The sequence below is a fragment of the Euprymna scolopes genome, chromosome 10 (genome assembly GCF_053919585.1).
Source record: "Euprymna scolopes isolate OS-2025 chromosome 10, ASM5391958v1, whole genome shotgun sequence".
Lineage (NCBI taxonomy): Eukaryota > Metazoa > Mollusca > Cephalopoda > Sepiida > Sepiolidae > Euprymna > Euprymna scolopes.
The window spans coordinates 156,675,437-156,697,302 of record NC_136491.1 but is presented as its reverse complement, the minus strand read 5'-3'; the positions used below and the strand labels follow the sequence as shown (position 1 = coordinate 156,697,302).

At 35.5% G+C, this 21,866-nt stretch overlaps 2 protein-coding genes across 2 annotated transcripts in view; one reads left to right on the top strand and one right to left on the bottom strand.

The window, feature by feature from the left end:
- LOC145286325 (cytosolic Fe-S cluster assembly factor narfl-like) overlaps window positions 1-21,866 on the top strand; it is a 138,059-nt gene that overhangs the window by 37,433 nt on the left and 78,760 nt on the right. The gene's annotated exons all lie outside the window — the stretch shown is intronic.
- Window positions 1-21,866, bottom strand: part of LOC145286328 (target of rapamycin complex subunit lst8-like) — a 76,537-nt gene that overhangs the window by 19,780 nt on the left and 34,891 nt on the right. Inside the window, exons 3-6 of the mRNA XM_080135256.1 lie at window positions 8,828-8,879; window positions 6,863-7,025; window positions 3,423-3,498; window positions 296-370 (exon numbers count right to left, since the gene is read on the bottom strand). Coding sequence (XP_079991382.1) covers window positions 296-370; window positions 3,423-3,498; window positions 6,863-7,025; window positions 8,828-8,879 — 366 coding nt within the window. The remainder of the gene's footprint in view (window positions 1-295; window positions 371-3,422; window positions 3,499-6,862; window positions 7,026-8,827; window positions 8,880-21,866) is intronic.

The window sequence follows — 21,866 nt, the reverse complement described above, 5'->3', positions numbered from 1 at the left end:
ACAGCAGTAACACTCTGCTAATTAGTGATGCTTTTAGATTATGTAATACAAAAAAAAGATCAATAAATATCAAATATTCCATTATATACAATAGACAAGTTGTTATATCATTCAATGCTGAAGTGTGGGTTCATACTTTACTCAACAGTATCCATGATCAATCTAATAAAGTAGATCGGGACTCAGCATGGTCGATTCCATAGTCTGTGTAAGTATCCATTAGGCCAATTATGTACTCTCAAAATTAATCATTGCCAATTAAATAAAGAAATAAGAAAATATCATCGTCACTTACCCATTGTTCATTTTGATTACTCTTTAAATCCCAGACATGAATTACTCCGTTTTGGTCTCCTATAAATAACTCTCCCTAAAAACATAAGAAATGTTGAAAGATTCATTTATAAAAAATTTATAAAAAGCAATGAAAAATTATCATTGCTATATCAATATACATGTGAAAAATTATCATTGCTATATCAATATACATGTGAAAAATTATCATTGCTATATCAATATACATGTGAAAAATTATCATTGCTATATCAATATACATGTGAAAAATTATCATTGCTATATCAATATACATGTGAAAAATTATCATTGCTATATCAATATACATGTGAAAAATTATCATTGCTATATCAATATACATGTGAAAAATTATCATTGCTATATCAATATACATGTGAAAAATTATCATTGCTATATCAATATACATGTGAAAAATTATCATTGCTTTATCAATATACATGTGAATACATTTACATGCTTTGAAAACAACCATTGTAACAAAATTCATTTGGTGAGAACCAACTCTGGTAAGATGTTAATAAAAATCACAAGAGCTCATCATCATCCAATTTAACATTCTTATTTTTATACAATTGATTCGGAAAACTCTCCTAAATATTTGTTTGAGGAATAGGTTTTGATCCATCTGTAACATGGATTTAAAGCTGAATTCAATGAATTTGTGATGAAACCATATTGCATGTCACTAAGGTTAGTTTTGCTAAGGTGGTTGACTACTTCTCTATTTAACACAGATTCAAGTAACTTACTCATGACGCACAAGAGACTTATTATTCTGTGCTGAGAGGAAGATGATTGATCACCTGAATTCTTGAATACAGGACACACCGATGAGATTTTCCAGGGTGTTGGGAAGCAATTCTCCTTAAGACAATGCTTAAACAGCTTTTTAAGTATAGGAGCTAGTTCTGCTTGAAGCTTTTTGAGCATTATTGGAATACCCCAGTTGCTTTACTGGAATCAAGGTTTTTGATTAGCTTGGCAACATCATGCACATATTTGCATGTCGCTTAGTGTGTTTTCTGATACAGGTGGAAATACGGGTTAGTGGCCTTAGTCGCATAGGGTAGAATTAGCTGCAAAGTTCTTAGCGAAGAGTTTGGCTTTATCAGATGCTGATGAGATTACCTCAGGCCCATTGATGATAGTTGGGATAAAGCACATGCTTCTGTTCAGGATTCTGTTTGCTATTTGCCAAAACTGGTGGAAACCAAGCTGCTGCTCAGCTACTCTGAACTTGACGGATTGAGCATACAACTTTTTCACATTCTTCATTACTCTTTTACAGTGGTTGCTGACAGTTCTAAAAGTGGCTTTAGTCTCAGTACATCTGTTACGTAGAAAACAATGGAAAAAGTGATTTCTGTGTGCAATGGTAGCAGCACATTCTGGAGAGAACCATGGCTGGCTGTTAGGTTTTTGCTGGAATTTTTTCAAGGGTATAAAACAGTCTATACCTACAATTAACCATTCCATCAGGTCCGATACTCTAGAGGACACATACTTTTTAAACAGGGAATGTGCAGGTAGATCTGATATAAATGAATGGAAGCTATCCCAGTCAGCCTTAGAGTATTGATATACTATACAATCGAGAGGTACATCTGAGGACTTATTACATTTCGTTTTTATCTTTACTGATACAACAGAGTGGTCTGAAGATCCTAGTGGAGACAGAACAGAAGATGAACATAGCTCAGGGCAACTTTTGAGGAAAAGATCTAGGAGACTTGCATAGTGACCGTCAGTATCGGGCACACAGGTTAGTTCACAAACAATCTGAGTGAGGTCATAAGCAATAGAAAAATCGTGACAGAACCTCCCCTCGTCATCTGTCTTGTTTGAGTGGGTCAACTATTCCACATTGTGAACATTGAAGTTTCTACAGACATGAATGTTAGCTGAAGGATGAGCAGATAGGATGTGATCAATTTTCTCAGATATGCTCTTAAAAATAGTAACTCCACTGTTATGGGGCGATAGAGGGCAAATATAAACGCAGTCGTGTGAGCAAGTGCAACCCGGAAACATATATAGGGTAATTTAGGATCTTCTCTGGAGATGTCTCTACCACATGGAAAGCCATATTCCATGCCCATGTCAATCTTGGGAGTTAAATTGTGATGTTAAGTTAGAGTATCCTTTAATTCCAAACTCTTCTACGGAAATAGTCAGTCCAATGACAGTTTCGCTTAGGAATAATAGGTTTGGTTTAGTCTCCTGTAATTGGTTTTCAACCTCTGGAATTATCAAATGGATACTAGTCTACCAACTTATAAAATAAATGAAAAAAAGTTTATATTCAAATATTTGTTAGGGGTGCTCAGTTTCTAATGCAATATTCTAGTAAATTGATCACCCATTTTAGAACAGCTCAACGTTTTCAGGTCAAATTTTACAAATTTACCTTTTTTTTTTAAAGTAGTTAAGCCTTTTTTGAATTGCACTTTTTAAAATAATCTAAAAAATTAGATTAAATTCACAAGTTTGGCCTAAAACACATCAAGTGGTTTTAAAAAAGACGATTGATTTATTAGAACATTGAATTAGAAACTGAGCATTCCCTAGAAATATTTCAATATTGATTTTTTTTTTTTTTTTTTTTTGATAGTATGGTAGACTAGTGTCTATTCGATATTAATTCAGTAGAAAAATTTGATAAACACAAAAATTTTAAAAAAAATACAGGGGGGAACAAGATTCTTCAGGTCCATCCTTTTTTTCTTCTACCTTCAAAAAGGACAACATCTTGGAGGCCTGCAAAGAGTGTGGCTAATCCAGCTCCAATGTCTTTATAGGATTTATATTTAACACACATCATATATTACTACAACTCTTATCTAATATCTGTTGAAATACAAGTGAGGTGAGAAATTTTTTATCAATACTACTCTGTTCAATGTTGAAAAAAAACATATATAAAAAAAAAATAATTAAAAAAAATGACACTAATTTTTGGATTCTTGGGTCCTTTTTTCATAATTGATCCATAGCTAACATACATGAAATAAACAAAATAGCGCAGCAAAAGGATTAACCATTTTTCACTAAGTTTAAGAAACATAAACAAGGGGAAATAACTCAGATCGGTAACAAAATATAATCACCTGGTTAGGATGTAGGCACACACAATTTACTGGCGCTGTAGCATCGAAGATACGTTGACATTGGAGGTTACGGGACCTGAAAGAAAAAAAAATTCATCAAATGGCTAAGAAAAGAAATGTAATAAATTAATGCAACACAATCCTTCTTCCTTATATAAACCAGATTATGATAAGCTTTAGCAAGGCAACCCAGCATTACCCAGGAAAAAGTGTAACATAACTTCTAGCTCTGTCTCTTTCCCCCACCCCCCTCTCGTTTTACCCTGCTCCTCCTCTTCTCCTTCTAATCCATTTCACTCTCTGTATATACACACACACGCACACGTAACATTACCCAACACGTTGTAGCCTTAGTCGCAAAGTAGACAAAGAATAGGAAAAAACTTCTACTCCTTTGTTTTTGTACAGTAACAAGAACATATATTTCTGGGTACTTTCCTGAATAAAATGTGCTTGTCTTCTGACACCTTTTTCTTCTTTATACTGTCTTTTTCTTTACTGATGACATCATTTCACATGCATTTGCATATGTGCGTCCACATCAGTTACACACACAACTCGTGTTACTTTCCTGCACATGATAATATTAAAAGATGCAATGTATTGATAACATTAAATGATATAAATGCCATTTGACCAAATTGGTAAAATAATGGCACTCAGCTTTAATAGAAACTATATTTACAGAACCTTTTTGAAAAATTGCCATTATGATATATGTATAAAGTTAAAATCATAGCGTTTTCAAAATAATACATGGAAAAACTCTAATGGCCTCTTTCACCAACAAACTCATCAGGAGTTAATCATTGGGTTAACACAGAAATACAAAAAATGAATTGAATTATCATGAAGAGCAAATACTCAGGGATATACGAAAAAAAAAAAAATTGGAATTTGTGTAAAATAATATATATACAATTAGATAAAACGTGCCTGGCGTTGCCTGGGTGTGTGGAGGTGTGTGTTGACCAAAGAAAACAAAAAAAAGTAGTAGTAGGTGGAGTCGAACCCGTGATGTGAAGGCAGAAAAGAAAGTGAAAGAAAACCTGACGTCTTATCTCTATTCCATGACACAACCATAAGTTCGGAATATTAAAATTAAGCAAAGGCAATCTAACCGATACAATGATTTGCAAAAATGACTTGCAAAAAATCGATCCCGCCTTGTAGAAAACTGAATTGAGGGTGAAGGAATCATTTTTCGCCAACTTTTCGATATTTGTCATCCGAGAAATCAAGCTTCAAAATGATACCAATCTCGTGAAAATCCGTTACCTCTGTCGAAAGTTTTAGACAGACATACAAGCATACATACATACATTTTAACAGACAGGTGAGATTTATATAATAGACTTGCTTGAGTGCCCGGCGTTGCCCAGGTGTTCAGAGGTGTGTGTTGAGCAACAAAAAAAAAAAAAAGGTGATATTAGGCAGACAGGCTCGAACCCGTACTGTGAAGGAGGAAAAGAATGTTAAAAAAAAAAAATGTGACGTCTTTGCTGTTGCGCCCATCGTCAAACCGGAAGTGATGAATGTTTAAATTAAGGCTAGTCAATCGATAAACCGATGACTTTTGAAAATACTGGCAAAAAAGCGACCCCTCCTTGTAGAAAAGTGCCCAGTTAAGGGCGAAGGAATTAATGTTTTTAGCCAATTTTTTTATATTTGTCGTCCGGAGGGTCGAGCTTCAAAATGATACCGATCTCGTGAAAATCTGTCACCTCTGTCAAAAGTTTTAGGCAGACATACATACATACATACATACATAAATACATTTAAACAGACAGGTGAGATTTATATTATAGATGTATGTACAAATAAGATGGAGGGGGCATATATCCCCAAGCAAGTCCAATGATTTAATAAATTCTTTCTGTCAACAGAGGGAGGGCCTACATAAAATAATTGAGACTGACTCAAAAATCTTTAAATGATTTTGAGAGTCAGCCCAGTGTAAGATTTTAAAGCACTCCTTCTTATATGCATTAACACAAGCATCAAAACATTGAAAAAAAAAACATGAAAAAAAACTAACATAAGGAAAACGAACGATGTTAAATGTAAAAATTAAAAAAAAGAAAACAGAAAAATGAACGTTAAAACTAAAAACAAAAAAGAAAGCGAAGTAAAAAAAAACAGAAAAACGAACGTTACGTGAAAAATGGCTTAAATAACACTGCTTCAATATTAAAATTTAAAAAATTGAAAAAAAAAAAAAATAAATCTCACACCACGATTCAAACCCAAAACATTTAGATAATGACCCAATGCTCCAACCAACTGAGCTAACACGACGTACATGAAATTTAGTCAGTTCTTCAACTATTTAAACTAAATCAGATCATGACGAGATCTGACGCATGCGTAGAACCGACCTCGTCATGAGAGGACAGTTTTTGTTGACCCCCCACCCACCCTGTAGAAAATTGTTGATTTCAGGGTGAAAAAATTAACGTTTTTGGCCAATTTTTCTATATTTTTCGGGCGAAGGATGGAGCTTCAACATGAGACCAAGTTTGTCAATTTTTGTTCTGTCTGTCGAAAGTTTTTAGCGGACACAAAAACACACATACAAACATACATACAAACATACACACATTTTCACTTTTATATATATAGATTAGCAGGGTTACCCAGCATTGCTCTGAGCAAAAGTGTAACATAATTTCTATCCCACTCTCTTTCCCCTCTTCCCACCTAACCCCTCTTTTTTCTTCACCCAACCCATTCCTCTCTTTGGATGTACACACACATAACTCGTATTGACGTAAGGGAAATAATTCTGTGGAAAAAAAAATCAGAATTACTTTCCTTGGCATGTTAACATTAAAAGGTGTGTGTCCGTGTGTATGTGTGTGTGTGCACGTCTTGATAACATTAAATGATATAAATGGTCATTTAATTTCCAATTAATCAATTTTTCTAAATTTTGGATATTATACATAAATATACCACTTTTGTGAAAGTTTGAGAATGCACTCGCCTAAGAGCAATATATATAAATTTTTAGGTCGCTCAGAGTCTTTGTCAACGTAATCATTCAAGTTCATGTTGGTGTTACTGCTCAAGTCCTTGTCGACATTATCATTTGAATTTGTATTGGTATTACGAGTTGAGTCCGTGTTGATTTGTTCATTTGAGTTCATATTGGAGTTACTGGTCGAGTCTATGTCAGCATTATTGCTTAGTCTGTGTCGGCATTGTTGTTGGGTATGTGTTGGCAATTGCTCAGAATCAAAAGTTCTCTTTTGCTTTCGACACATGCTTCTATTATGCACAACAGAAGAAAAATGAACACTTACAACATGCTTAAGGAAATCTGTGTTTGCTATACAACATGCACCCACTCAAGATTTTTTTTTTTTTTTTACTTGGGAGTCACCATTTATCAAGGCCTGAAGGGCAATCAAGGATAAGGATTAAACAAGGATACTCACCGCTGGTCCCATATCCTCGTTGTCATGTCTTCGCCACCAGAATACATCCATTTGCCATCCTCTTGAAAACCGACAGCAGTGACGTTCTTACTGATTCCTTCAAAATCAATCACAGGGGCTGGGTTCTTAGAGTTAATGTCAAACATACGGATGTGTTGAAAGCCTGAAAGGAAAAACAAACATATTTGATCAATCTTTAATTAATTCCTTAAAATAAATCGAGATGGGAGTGGGGAGCTCTAGATAATCCTTCTCTCATCTCCCTTTTCCCCAACTATAAACAGTAGGATAAAAACTTAATTGAAAGATTTTTTTTTCAAGCCTTTTCAAACTTGCTTCTTTACAAAAGCAGAGTTGGTTTTTAATCAGGGGAATCCACAGTTCGGTGTTTATTCAGTATGAAGCACAAGTGAAAATCACATTCAAGATAAAATCTCTTTTATATATTTACGTATCAAACAAAAATAAGTATCCTCATCAAAAATTAAGAAAAATTATTAAATATATTAGTTTTTGTATTTTGTCCATCTGCCATTCATTATTAGTTGGTTAAATGACAGACTGACTTATCTCCCTCTGCTTTACACGATTTCCGCTCTTATCAATAGTGGATTGGCAAAATACGGTAAAACTGATTTTTAGTTTTAATTCAAATTCTACTCGACAATTTTTGCTGATTTTAGGTGCACATACTTATTTTTGCCTAATATGCAAATATATCAAAGAAATTTCCGACTGCGATTTTCACTTGTGTCAAATATTATATTAACACTTGATAAAATGATCGAGAAAAACAGAAGATTTTGTTTCTTGGCTTAGTGGTTCTAGCATCCTCACCTGACAATAAAAGAATAAGAATAGTAATTTGGATGTCTAAAAGACAAGATGTGGCACAGGAAGGACATAGCGTCTCAGATATGCAAGTGAAACAGTGGCAGAGCCAAAGAATGAGGTCAATGTCCTTGAAATGTTTAAAAACTATCCTTGTAGTAAGTTTATGAGATGAACAAAGAAATGCAGATATCAGCAAGACGTTTAATATCATCCGAAAAAAAGAGATTAATGACTTTCTCAGTTACTAGATTCCAGCTTTATAAAGAAATCATATCAAAGATTTAATTCAAGAAAAATCAAGAGGGCAGCCACCAAAGAGGTGGGCCAAATAGAAAAGAGTTGAGACTGACATGCTGCTGGTAGCTGAAAGATTGGTTCAAGACCATGATGCGGTGGAATTTTGTTTCCAAGCATATAGTGAAGCTTTCTGGGGTATGCACATAAGTGAACAAACTCTGAACAGTCATAATTTAATAATTCAGTGGCTAATTGAGCTATCTAAATAAATTTGGTACCATTGTTTATGTTTTGCCAAGATTTATGGAGCTGCATTAAAAGTTTGATGAAAAAAAAAGTACATTTAATAAATATAGAGAATGGAAAGTTATGAAATAAAAAAATGTTAATCAAACTATGAAATTGGGATTATAAGCATTTACATAAACCTAAACTGTTTAACTAGAAAATAAAAAGGGTTTCTTGTACAGAATATCACCTATATCAAAAAACAAAAATAAAGAAAAACTTGTATGATAATATGAAAATATCATATTCCAAAAATCTTGTAAATTGATCAGGCAGCTTTATTTTTAAACAAGAAAATCAAATATTATGAGTATCAGAAGAGTAGCTGCCTAGCTCGCCATTTTGAAAAAAAATCTCAAAAACCAAGGGAGATAACTCAACAATAAGTCAAAACTTGCAAGATTTATGCATAGATGCCTACAAATTCCTATTAATCGCTTAAAAATTATTTTCTTTATAAAAATAAAACTACCTGATTAATTTATGTACGATATTTTCATTTCATCATGGGAATATACATCATACAGATTTTTTTTACCTTTATATTTTGAATATAGGTGGAATTCCGGACAAGAAGCAAAAAAGGTATAAAGAATGAATACATACCGGCTCCAGCTACAAGCTGTCGATCTGGTGTGATATCTAAATCATTTACTTGCTGAGAGAAAGTTAAGGAAATACAATAAAAAAGTTTCATAAAAGTTTCATTAATATATCAATCCAGTTTAAGAGTGTTGCTAATAGAAAAAGAAAATTCATCCAATCACCAATTAAGAACACATCTTATTATATAAAGGATTGCTGTCTGTATGTTTATATGTGCAGCTAAAACTTCAAAAATATCCATGAAAGTTTGCTTTCCAGCTAACTACAATATGGTCATAAACAAGTTCCTGTGGAGCCGTCCTCTAAATAATCAAATTATACCAAAATTTCAACCACTAACAATTACTTCACTGTTGTCTCGATGACTGCTCACTCATTAACTCTTATCCTTGAGTGGCTTGCAGACCTTGATAAATGGCAATTCCTTTGGAAAAACAAAATACAAAACAAATCCCTACAAAGTCGATATTTTAAATCAGCATAACCATAGGAAAATAATATCTAAAATTTAGAAAAATTCATTCTTTGGGGGTTAAATTTTTTTTTTTTTTACATGGGGGTCACCACTTATCAAGGCCCAGAGGCCACTCAGGGATAAGGGTTATTGCATGTAATATAATCAAGAAGATAGTATTGTAGTAATCATTAGTATTGGAGATTTGATAGAGTGTCTTACTTAAGGGGGCAGTTTGTCAGGAATTTGTTTATGTTGGATTTGAAGACATCCAAGTTGTAGTCAGGTGGGAAACAGGCAAACGGAACAGAGTTCCACAGTCTAGCACTTCTGAGAAAGAAGCTCTGCTCATGGAATCTACGTTTGGATTTAAGCATAGATAAAGAGTGGGGAAAATTAATGACAGTAGTTTCAGCCAGACGGGTGTTTCTCATGAAAGATTGTCGAGGAGGGACAAGAGATTGGAGCTCAGACGAGCACTTACCATGGAAATAACGATAAAACAAAGACAGGCTTGCAACATCTCTTCTGTGGGAGAGAGGTTGCAGGGAAGAGAAAAGGGATTCCCCCACTAAACCACAAAGTCTATTTTGTACTCTGTCAAGGCAGGATAGGCTGTTTTTAGCAGCTCCTGTCCAGATGTGGCAGCAGTACTCCATCCTTGGACGTACTTGGCTTTTATACAGATAGAGAATTGCATCAGTAGTGAGATATCTTCTGGAGTGGTAGAAGGATCCCACCATTTTCCCAGTGTCCTTGGCAACAGACCTGATGTACGTGTTCTATTTCAGATCAGGAATAAAGGTCAAACCCAAAAGCCTGTCAAAACATGGAGCCTCCCCAAGACGAGAGCAATCCATTTCAGTTGATGCCAGATGGGGATCAGAGCGTTGATGATATAAAGATAGAAGCTTGGTTTTGGATGCATTAAAAGTAACTAGCCACCTCTTCCCCCACTGTACCATGCGCTCAAAATCAGAGGAGAGAGAATTAGAGAGAACTTTTCATTTACGGCCTTCGATGTGTTGTCATAGATGGTCGCGTCATCAGCATAGATGTCAACGAATGATTTAAGTATGTGTTTTGGAAGATCATTGATGTAGATCAGGAAGAGAGTTGGGCCCAGGATGGACTCCTGAGGGACTCCAGCATTAATACTGTGGGCCTCTGATTTCTGCCCATCAACCACTACTCTTATGAACCTATCGGAGAGAAATGACTTAATGATTGAGAAAACATTTCCAGTGATACTGTAACTGGAAATCTTGTGAAGTAGGCCCTTATGCCATACCTTATCGAAGGCTTTCGATATGTCAAGAGAAATTGCCCTGGAAAGGAAGCCTTTCTTAAGAGCTTCACTAATCCTATGAGATATAACCGTTAGCACATCTGCTGTAGATCTTGCAGAGCGGAAACCATATTGCATGTCACTAAGAAGGTTGTTTCTGTTGAATTGGACATTTATATCATTTAATGTTATCAAGAATTAATTTAATTAAAAAAGAACAGTCGTGTGTTGTTTCTGCATTAAAGGTAGTTGGTTAATTTTAATACATCGAAAATCAAGTTTCTCTCCTTTCATCATAATTGCTCTAACTTCCATCATGCCCCAATTGAAATGAATGGGTCTCATCTTGAAGAAACTCCATGTCTTGACAAGCTTTTGGGATTGACCTTCACTCCTGATCTGAAATGGAACACCTACATCAAATCTGTTGGTAAGATAACTGGAGAAATGGTTGGATCACACCATTGCGCCAGTATGTAGCTTTTTTTCCCCCCAAAACTGCCCACGTGTGGAACACCGTTCCACTGGCCTGCTTCTCGGTTGAATAGAACATGGTAACCTTCAAATCCAATGTAAACAAGTTCTTGTTGAGCTGTTCCCATAAACAATCCAAATTCTACCTAATCTACGCCATTAACAATTACTAAACTACCAGTTTACATTCGTTAACCTTTATCCTCGAGAGGCTTTCGAACCTTGATAAGTGGTGACTCCCAAGTAAAAAAAGTAAACATCACCTTGTTCCATGGATTTTCAAGACTAATATTTTATTTTGATTGTGAACAATCCGAAAACAATTTTTGTTAGAGAACTTATGAAAATACAAAGTGAAACTGTCATTTAAAGTTACAATATCAACATATTTGCTGTGTAGAAAATATTGTTTCTTATGCTGTAGATGATTATGTGCGTTCCAATTTACTTGCCTCCCACGAGGACAGAGTTAGATAAGATTAGTTTTTAATGTTGGGGAGAATTCAGTTCCTCAAAAATGGACACTCTGTAGTGGGACAAAAATTAAAATCGCCTCAATCTAGAGGGATTTCTCCTTCACTTTATGGACTGAGGGACAATTCTTGAAAAATTTGAGTTGGACAAGACTTTTAGCATCTTGGAATAGATGCATGCTACATCCAGGATATCCATTTAATTCCAGATAATTATTTGGGTACGCTAAAAATTTTCATGTATCCAGCATACTCACTCACTCGCACTTTAGATATTTATAATATATTTGTGATTTTAGTATGGGGGATCATTTTCCTAAATGAGCATCCACTTCCTGGCTAGTTAGCATTGAATTTAAACATGTAACCAATTTTTTTTCAAAAAAGCAAAATTTGTGTGAGATAAAATGGATTAATAAACTCCAACGAAAGAAAGATGTATATTTAAATAAGGGAGTAGTCACCAACAATGTGTATTTTTTAACATTATTTTATTATTCCGTGTCTTGATTTTTCATTGAGAATTATGTTTGGATTATTGTAATAATGTTTTTAAGTCATTGAAATCGTTTACGTGCGTTTCAGACGGTCTGTGATGCGTCCTCGTCAGAAATTATTTTCAAATGTGTAAAAATGGCGATTTTCGTAGTTAATTTGAAGTTTTTCCAAGAGGTGGAGGCTTGTAAGTGTTTATTATTCATTGGTATGCTGAATTTTTATTGCTTTTTTATTTGGCTTGTCCAGGGAGACGTTGACCTCGCTGTAGTCGCTATCTCTTTCTGCTAATGTTTTTTTCTTTCCTTTAGGGTGGGGTAGGGTGTGTGTGTGTGTGTGTGTGTGTGTGTGTGTGTGTGTGTGTGTGTGTGTGTGTGTGTGTGTGTGTATGTGTGTGTGTGTGTGTTTGTGTGTGTGTTTATGTGTGTGTGTGTGCGCGTGTGTGTGCATGTGTGTGTTTGCTTTTATTGGTTTGGGAATGTGTATATTGTTTTATAGTATTTTGGGGTTATTTGCTTCCTTAGGAAGGCGGCTGTGATCCGAGGTCGTTACTAATGTGTATGTGTGGGGAGGGGGGGACTGGCTCTTCTGAAATAAGGGTAGGGGTGCTTTCATTCTATTTTGATATTTATTTTTTGGATTCTTGGATTTTAGTATTGTGATTTTTCGTTTTAGTCTTATATTATGTTTGTTTAGAAAGAGGGGTGTATTTAAAATAGGGGATTTTTTTAATGTTTCTATTTATTTGTCTCCCCATGTGGGTATGGCCAGACCCAGGATCGGTTCCTAGTGTGGGAAAGATTTTGTTCCCCGGGGGGGGGGGGGGGGCATTGGAGGGGGTGTAGGTATGGGAGGGGGATGATAGAAGGGATGATAGTCATTTCAGTCATGAGGGGGTTCTCCTCCACTGACTGAGGAGGGAGCGAGGTGTTGGAACAGATATTATACTATGGTTCTAGATGTCTCCTAGTGTTGTTGGTTTCGAGGTTAAGTAGGGTTGGTATTGTTCAGTGTGTTGTATTAGAGATAGGGGTGTTATGTCTGTGTGTGGTTGTATGCGCGCACGTGTGTGTTTTAATGTGTCGGTTCTGATTTATGTGTGGGTGTGTATATGTGTATGGGTGTGCATGCGAGTGTACCTTGCATTTCATGTTTTTGTGTGATGGTATTAGGTTCTGTTCAGTTCAGGAGTGAATCTGGTGATGAAGTTTTTTTCCTGTGTAAGTAAATAAAAATAATTGTCTGTTTGGAAGATTGGCATTATTTTGAAGCTGTTTCCACTGCATGTGTGTACGTGTTTTGAAACATAGAGGTGTCTGTTATCTGCAATTTTGATGTTGTGTAACACCAAAGAGGGGCCACATCAGATCAGTAGGGTCGATGTGACGTTTTTTGTTAAATGTGATAATCAATCCCGGGCAAACACCGGTTACAAAAAAAAAAAATAATAATTTTTTTAGTTAATATTTTTATGTATCAAAATCTTGTTGTTGAGATACCATACGGTCGGGGGATAGAAGTGGAGGTCGCCTGCGAAACTTCAAAGCGAAAGATTACTTAAAACAATAATAAATGCTTTAGCCAAAATGGACAGAATGATAACTTCAAAAAAACATACGTTTTGTTTCAAGTCGAGCGACGGTGACAAATTCCGAATCAGAGCTTTGAAATGTCGGTCGGCTTGAAATGTGTTGGTTGACAGGTGAAATGTCGGATTGTTTTTGATCTGAGAAACACACACACACATACGAAACAGATCGGGCCTGATAAAAGAATTCATGACGTCAGCCCAAGGTTCGACATAAATTGTTTTTCAATATGACTTATCTAACAATGTCTTTTGGCAAATTGTTTTGGGCGCTAAAATGGAATGCTAACATGTAAAGAATATTTTTTTAAAAATCACACGGATGTTTTTACAAAACAAATAAATTCAAAGGGGAAAGAATATCAAACGGATATTTTTAAATAGATGAAAGCTGGTGAACTATTACAAGCTAAAAAATAATATTTCCTCTGATTATCAGTTGATAATATGGAAAAAACCATTATAAAGAAGGCGGGGTCAGACAAGTTGGGGAGGAGTCAATTTGATTTTGGAAATTGGGGGGCGGAAAAATAATACCTGCCACAGGCCAAATTGACCAATGAAAAGGAATCAGGTGGATTGTTATCAATCAATTTGATTGGTCGAAGATGAACGTAGGCGTCGTCATTATTCAAGGGTTTTACTATATAAGATCTGTAAAACTCGATTTAATCAGAAAGAAAGAGAGATAGAGCAGAGAGAGATAGAAGAGTTAGAAGAAGAGAGAAGACAGAGATAAAGGTCTCAACAGAGGACTCCAGCCACCCCACTTCTCTCTCCCCCTCGCTGGTCGCCAGAGAGCTCAATTTACAACTTAATAGAATTCAGAGGACCTAGGAAGAGACCAGCCAGAACACCTTAACGATAATTACAACGGTCCGCGACTCCGTCCGAATATTTCAACAACAAGAAGCTCATTCACAAATCTAATTGCTTGCTTCCATTTAATCTTTAATTGTACATACGTCTGTAGATAATCATTTATGAATTTCCTAAATACATTATATATCAACCAACCTCCGGAGTTTGTTTGCTGATGTGCTGTTGTTCCATGTAATTTTAATTCTTTTACTTGCCACTTGTGACCCCGTTCCCAGTCAACAGGACGACCACTTGACGAGGACTCACTGGGTGACACGACGTACCAACGGTTGGCAGACCTGGTTGCCCAGTCGACATAATTAATTACCCGGTGACTAGGATAGTCATAATTGGGCATCGACCCAGGGTTAAGATCATAACTGGGCCGCGATCAGAGGTTCAAGGTCGTGTAAGACCACGAACAAGGTCACAGTTGCTCTTATGTAAGGCCACTCTTTTGCTGAAATTTTTGGTGGCGCCTATGTAGGATTTGTTGCATGTTGTGCACCTTAGTGCATATACTACATTTCTGGAGGTGCAGTTTAGATCTTTTTTTATTTTGAATGTTTGTGCTGGGTTTTTGAATGTGTATGTGTTACCTTCTATTATTATGTCACATACTCCACATCGCGGTTTGTTGCATTTTGTAACTTCTTTTGTAGTATGTGGGACGAGTTTTGAGGAAGTTATATATATATATATATATATATATATATATATATATATATATATATATATATATATATATATATAAAATACTTAAATTCTCACTTACTGGTTAGAAAATCATACTTTAGATGTGTCATGTTTCCCTTCATTCATAGATTCAGAATGTTACTCTAAAGGATAAGATATTTTCATTCATTGAGATTTATGCATCCAACAACCATGCTGAACTGACTTTTTTTCTTCAGTGAATTGAGCAGATCATGAACACCTCTTCAGCAGTTCGTGAAAGACTGGAATGTGATTTTGGATCTTGATTTAGATTGTAGAGTAATTTTTCCGGGCATACTAACAGAGATTAGGACACTAGAGTATTTTGTCAGTTTATCAATAAATTTGATCACGTTGATAAGCTCCAAATTGAGCTCTATGTTGTAGTATGGAATTTGATGAATAAATGCATCTCTGGTTACATACAACTCTTGATCAGTTCTTAATTAAAAAAAAAATAAATAAAATTGGCATAGGATTATTATAGTGTGCAAATTTTTCATAACATAATCTACTCAGATCATAGACTTATATGGATTCATGTAAACTTATGGTCGATTTAAATCTAGAAGAATGCGAGAAAAACCTCTGACACCCAACTGTTGTTTACAAAGACATTATATTGAGTTATGGTGAGAGTATCTGTTCATCTGCTCAATTTTTTTTTTTTTTTTTTATTACATTTTCACCCCAAACAAGGCGCATTGCCACTTTGGTGTAGGAGGCTACTATCAGGGGCAGCAACTAATGTTGGGATTTGGGCAGCAAGATGTCGGTTCACGTTGCACTTGAACTTCTGCATGTCAATTGAGAGAGTTTGTTTCACAAAGAGAGAGTCTTGGGCACCTGGATAAAGAAATTTCCATAATGACAAGGCATCTTTTGTCTGGCTGATGATAAATGCTCTCTGGATTAACCAGAAACTTCAATCAGTTGGCTTAGCAAATTCACCACCTTGTGACTAAAATGATGAAGACAAAACACTGAGTGATGGTTTCTTTTGCTGCCACATTATTGTGCCCTGATTAGGTTTGTTGCAGGTCTCATAGTCTACACACTGAATATAGTGTCTTTCAATCTGGAACCGATGACGGTAACTGTATGGAGAGGCATAGCAATAAGCATCCATGTTTGGGATGTACTCACTGTAGGAAAGCAGTGGTACGCAATCCTGAAATCCTTCAGATACAAAAATAATAAGATTATGCAAATCAAGGCACTGTTGGGAGTCTTAGGTGGTAGAATAAAGGACTTTTTGCTTGACGGAAGTCTTTTAGTTTTTTTTATGTCACCTCGTTTACGTGTGATTTTGTTATTGGTTAGTGAAAAAAAGAAAGCAAGAAAAACTGCTGCTGTTATGGAAAAAAAATAACACAAATCAATCTGACTCGAGTGTTTTTTTTTTTTTCAATTTAAAATAATTTATGTGACTGAAATATAAATGAATTGTCTAAGTGCATATTTCAGTCACATAAATTATAAACTTTCATCGATTAATGCATGTAGAGATAAGGAAATACATTTTTTGTATTTTGAGTTTACTAACAACTGAAATGCATGCTATGCTCAAAACATGAAAGTTTGTATTATTTGGATTCTTTAAGCTACTGTTAGATAAAGGAATTTGGAGATTGTGCACACACACACAAATTCTAGTTTAGCAGAGAACAAAGAAAAATTAGGAACAAAGAGATTCCAGGTCAGACTTTATACACACATATTGACTTCTGATGAAGCAAAGAAAAAAATTGTTAATAAAAGCAGGAGGTCCGATGAACACAGGGAACAGAGATGAGAGAGGCATGTAATTGCCACATTGTTAGCTCGTAACCCTCCAACCGTCACCTTTCTACCACCCTTGCTCGACATGTTCTACTAACACTGACAGGCAAAATGATAAATAAATAAATACAATTTTGTTTATGAAACCGTCTCCATGTCTGATTGTCAAAACTGCTGGAACAAGCAGTGTGCATATATTTATTAGCAGCACGCATTTTTGTAGAAGTGCAACAAACATGGTTATATACGCGTGACAGTGATAACCAGAGATCATTTTAGAGAGAACTGACTATACAACACTACTGTTCTCATTTTGAGTGTCATTTTCACATTTCAGTCTTCAGGTGTATCTATCAAACTCAGAAATCTGGATGGAATTTTGAACTGAACCCTTTATTTACTTCACTAGCATGTTCTTGTTCTGTCAGCCATAACTAGATAGAGGAATTCGCATTTTTTTATTTATTTTTTGGTTGCTGTTGCAATCTTCAGAATAACCAATCCTCATCTCAAAAATTCAGAAATGCGACATATGAAAGTATTCTATAAAGGTCTCGGTCTTATTCAAATTTTTAAATATCACTTGAAAGTTGGCATTAGGGTGAAGAAGATAAAACTCCCTCTAGCAAAAAAAAAAAAAAATAGCAGAGGTGGCCGAGTGTTGCGTGACTGTAATGAATTTTGGATTGCAAAGACGACCATTATATATGACCTGCTTAGTGGACTAGGTGACCTGTTTTAGTTAATTTAAATTCATAACTTAGCTGGTGTATTAATTATTTCATTATAGCTTTCTCCCTATAATATTTTTATCCTTTCCCAACTTTTTTTTTTTTGCCTCATTTAAGTTTTATAATAGCCTCTTCCTACCCTCTATTAGATGACAGATGGGTTGATTCGTCAGACGCAAGCCACTCTTCAAAGGCGTTGGGATCTATTTGAACTTCTCCACTGTTAAGTCAGCCACATTTTTTTGGATGAGAGGTTATAATACTAATCTGTTGTTTTTTTTATCATTAGATACTTCTTTGTTGATTGAGATTGTCGGACTGACTTCCTCATCTTGGTGGTTATTGTCACAACGTTTCGGCCGTTTTGCCCTCCGGCCTTCGTCAGGTGTTTTGTCTCGAACTGGGGAAACGTTTGTTAGGAGTCTCGAACCCAACCCTTTATTATTATTACGGGGGTACCGTGTTCGGACTCCAGCTAGGCTTTGGGACATAGTTGCTGATTCTCTGTTTTTAATGTTACTTTTTCACTGCCTTCGTTCAGGATTGAATTCAGCACCTGACAAAGGCCGGAGGGCAAAACGCTGTGACAATAACAACCAAGATGAGGAAGTCAGTCCGACAATCTCAATCAATGAAAACACCTCATCTAAAAAATACAGATAATTAGTACTTCTTTGTTATTGGAGCAAAATTTGAAAATTGAAATATTGAATTTCAAGTAAAACTGACGGTATCAATTTAATTGTCATGTCACACTAATGAACTGTAGTAGTAATGTCATAAATCGCATTGAAACAAAGGACATGTTCTTTCTGCCACTTGCACATGAAAAGAAGAAAAAAGAGAAAACATAAGAAGTGTACCTGGTTTTATGCATAAAACCAGGTACACTTCTTATGTTTTCTCTTTTTTTTTGAAGAATGTGATAAACCCACATGACTGGGTAAGATTTGAAGCGGATAAAAGAACCTGGCTTGGGAGCAAAGGAGGCAGTTCTTTGTTACGTCTTGCATGGGTGGAAACCTTACGATCAGTCATGACCTTGCAGAACATGAACATATCCAAAAATTATGAAAAACAATAGAGAAGAAAATCAATTATTAATGAAAACAGTTTTCAAATAAAATTAGCAGAAATTAAGTTTTGCTAAAAAAAAATCAAAGGGTTTGTATTGTAACAAGGGAGCTAATTATTTTCTGAAAACTTTGAAAATCTTAGGCCAATTTAGCAAAACTCAGTTTTCGCTAATTGTCTTCAAAAATTGTTTTCATTAATAATTAATTTTCTACCTTATCGTTTTTCATAATTTTTGGATATGTTCATTACTGTGACATGGCAATTAAGTAGATATCATTGGTTTTACTTGAAATCCAATCATTGTAAATATTCTCTTTTCTTTCTTTTTATCTGCATAAAAAGTTTTATTATAACCCACCTCCCACTTTTTATTATGTATATATTTATATTTATATATAAGTTTTACACATGTATTAATATATAGGCTTTAAGTAGGATACTCATTGTACAATTTTGCTTTGGTGAATGAAAAGTGAATATTTGGCATAAAGAACTAATGTTTCAGCAAATGCGACTGACTATCTTTGTAAGAGGTTTATTTTCTCTCAAAATTTAAAAACTGTTTTGAAGAACTTGGTACACTCCCCAGTACCCATCACATTACAATGAACTCAGACATCAAACCATTCATAAACCCTCCACAGAATATTTGTATTAAAAAAAATTAAAAAAGGAACTTGACAGAATGACAGAATTTAGTGCCATCATACTAGTAGCAGTATAAAAACTCGACGGCTTCCTTCATATTTACCTTGACCCACAAAATGTAAACACAGCCATTAAAAGAGAGCACTACAGACTACCAATAGCATCAGATATAATGAATGAAATGGCAAGTGCAAAGTTTTTCACCAATGCATTTTGGCAAATGAAGGTACATGAAGAAAGTCGGAAGCTTCTCACCTTCAACTCAACGTGTGGGCGGTTCAGATTCACAAATATCCCATGTGGTATACATATTGCCAGTGAAGTCTTTCAAGTGGAAATAGCATCAATCATTGAACACACTGAAGGATGCAGAAACTCACAAGATGATATCATTATTTGGGAAAAGACCTCAAAACTTTTACTGGAACTAGCGAAAGTTTGAAAGCTATAAAAAATCAGGCATGAAACTAAATCAGTCTAAGTGCCAATTTAACATGACTGAATTGACATTTCTAGGACACAAAATATTCAGTTGTGAGGTTGGACCTGATGACGAAAAATGCAAAGCTTTCATAAACATGCCAGATTCAACGAACAAAACAGAACTTCAGTGTTTTTTAGGCATGCTAAATTACTTAGTCGAATGAAACTACATCTCTTCATCTTTTTTAGAAAAAGATGATACGCGGTACTTTAAGAAACCACAAAATGAAGCAGTTCAACAACTAAAAAATCTACTTAAAGTTCAACATTAAAATACTTTAATCCAGTACTTCCTATCAGTTTCTTCAGCTGCGTCAATGCTAGGACTTTGAGCTATGTCGGAACAAAACCACATTAATGATTGGACTTCTGTGGTATTTGCTAGCCGCTCTCTTACATCTGCTGAAAGTAACTACTGTCCCTTTGAACTTGACATGCTGTCAATAGTATTTACCTGTGAACATTTTCATGAATTTCTATATGGGCAATCATTTCTAATAAACAATGATCACAAACCTCTCAAAAACATTGTCACAAAACCAATTGAAAAAACTCCATCTAAAATATGTTTCTTAATGCATTTACAGAAATATAATTTTGAAACCAAAGACACCCAAGGCAAACTAATGCACATTGTTGACATATTCTGCCATGTGGCAGAGAAACACAATACACCAGAAATCTCTGACAAAGAAATGAACTACTTTGTACACTCTGTAATCAGTGACAAATGTGGACAACAAGCTGATAATCTAATAATGAAACATTATAACAACTGTAACAGCAAATTATGATTGGATGGACAGATAACTGACATAGCCTCGACACCACTCTCCATCCTTACCTTAATTATCGAGATGGCCTGTTATACCAAAAGGGTCTAATATTAAAATGCCAACAAATTGGCCTACCAAACAATAAATAGGTAAAAATGTGTATGATCTTATATCGAGCACATCTAGAAATTGAAAAAACTAAATACAATATCAGGGGCAACAACTACTGAGGTACTATGTTGGGATTTGGGCAGCAAGATGTCGGTTCACATTACACTTGAACTTCTGCATGTCAGTACAGTTGGGAAAGCAGGGATCTGAAATAGAATTCCAAAGTCTAGTGGTTCTGGGGAAGAAACTACTGGAGTAGAAAGATCTTTTACATCTAGGGTTATGTACTGTGTGGGGGTGGGATTTAGCTGCCTGTCAGGTTTGTCGAGGGTGTCTACGTCGTGGGGGCACAAGTGCCTGCAGTTCGCCAGAGCATTCACCATTAAAATACTTGTAGAACAGGCAGAGGGATGCAACATCTCATCGATGGGACAGAGGCTGAAGCTTAGATGCCAGTTCAGGGCCTATCAGATTGGCGACTCTCTTTTGAACCTTGTCTAGGAGCGAGAGACTAGTAGCAGATGCACCAGTCCAAATGTGACATCAATACTCCATACATGGGCGAATGGTGGCCTTTCGGGTGTTAGTAGTTTTCTAGCATGGTAGAGAGAGCCTACCTTCTTCGCAGCGGCCCTAGCAATGCTTTCAATGTAATTGTTCCAGCTCATGTTTCCTGTGAACGTTAGGCCAAGGAGTTTGAAAGATGTACTCTCAGATAAAGAGTCACTGGCCATTGCTATTGGTGGCAGAGAAGGTTTCTTGTAATTATTGAAGAAAACCAGTTTAGTCTTGGCAGCATTGAATGTGAACATCCATTTTTGTCCCCATTCCACTACAGATTGGAGGTCATCCTCTAGTGTTTTTGCCATTTCTTTAGATATGTGTTCATTTGTTTTCCTGTCATGCCTGTTATAGAGTGTGGTGTCATCAGCATATATACCCATCTCAGCGGAGTGATAGAGCATTACTCCCAACCAAGGTCATACTTAGTGCTAATAGATAATAGCAACAGAATACTTTGAAAACACTGACACTTGTATCAGGATACGGCTGTGATGCTGATATCTTCTCCAAAGATATC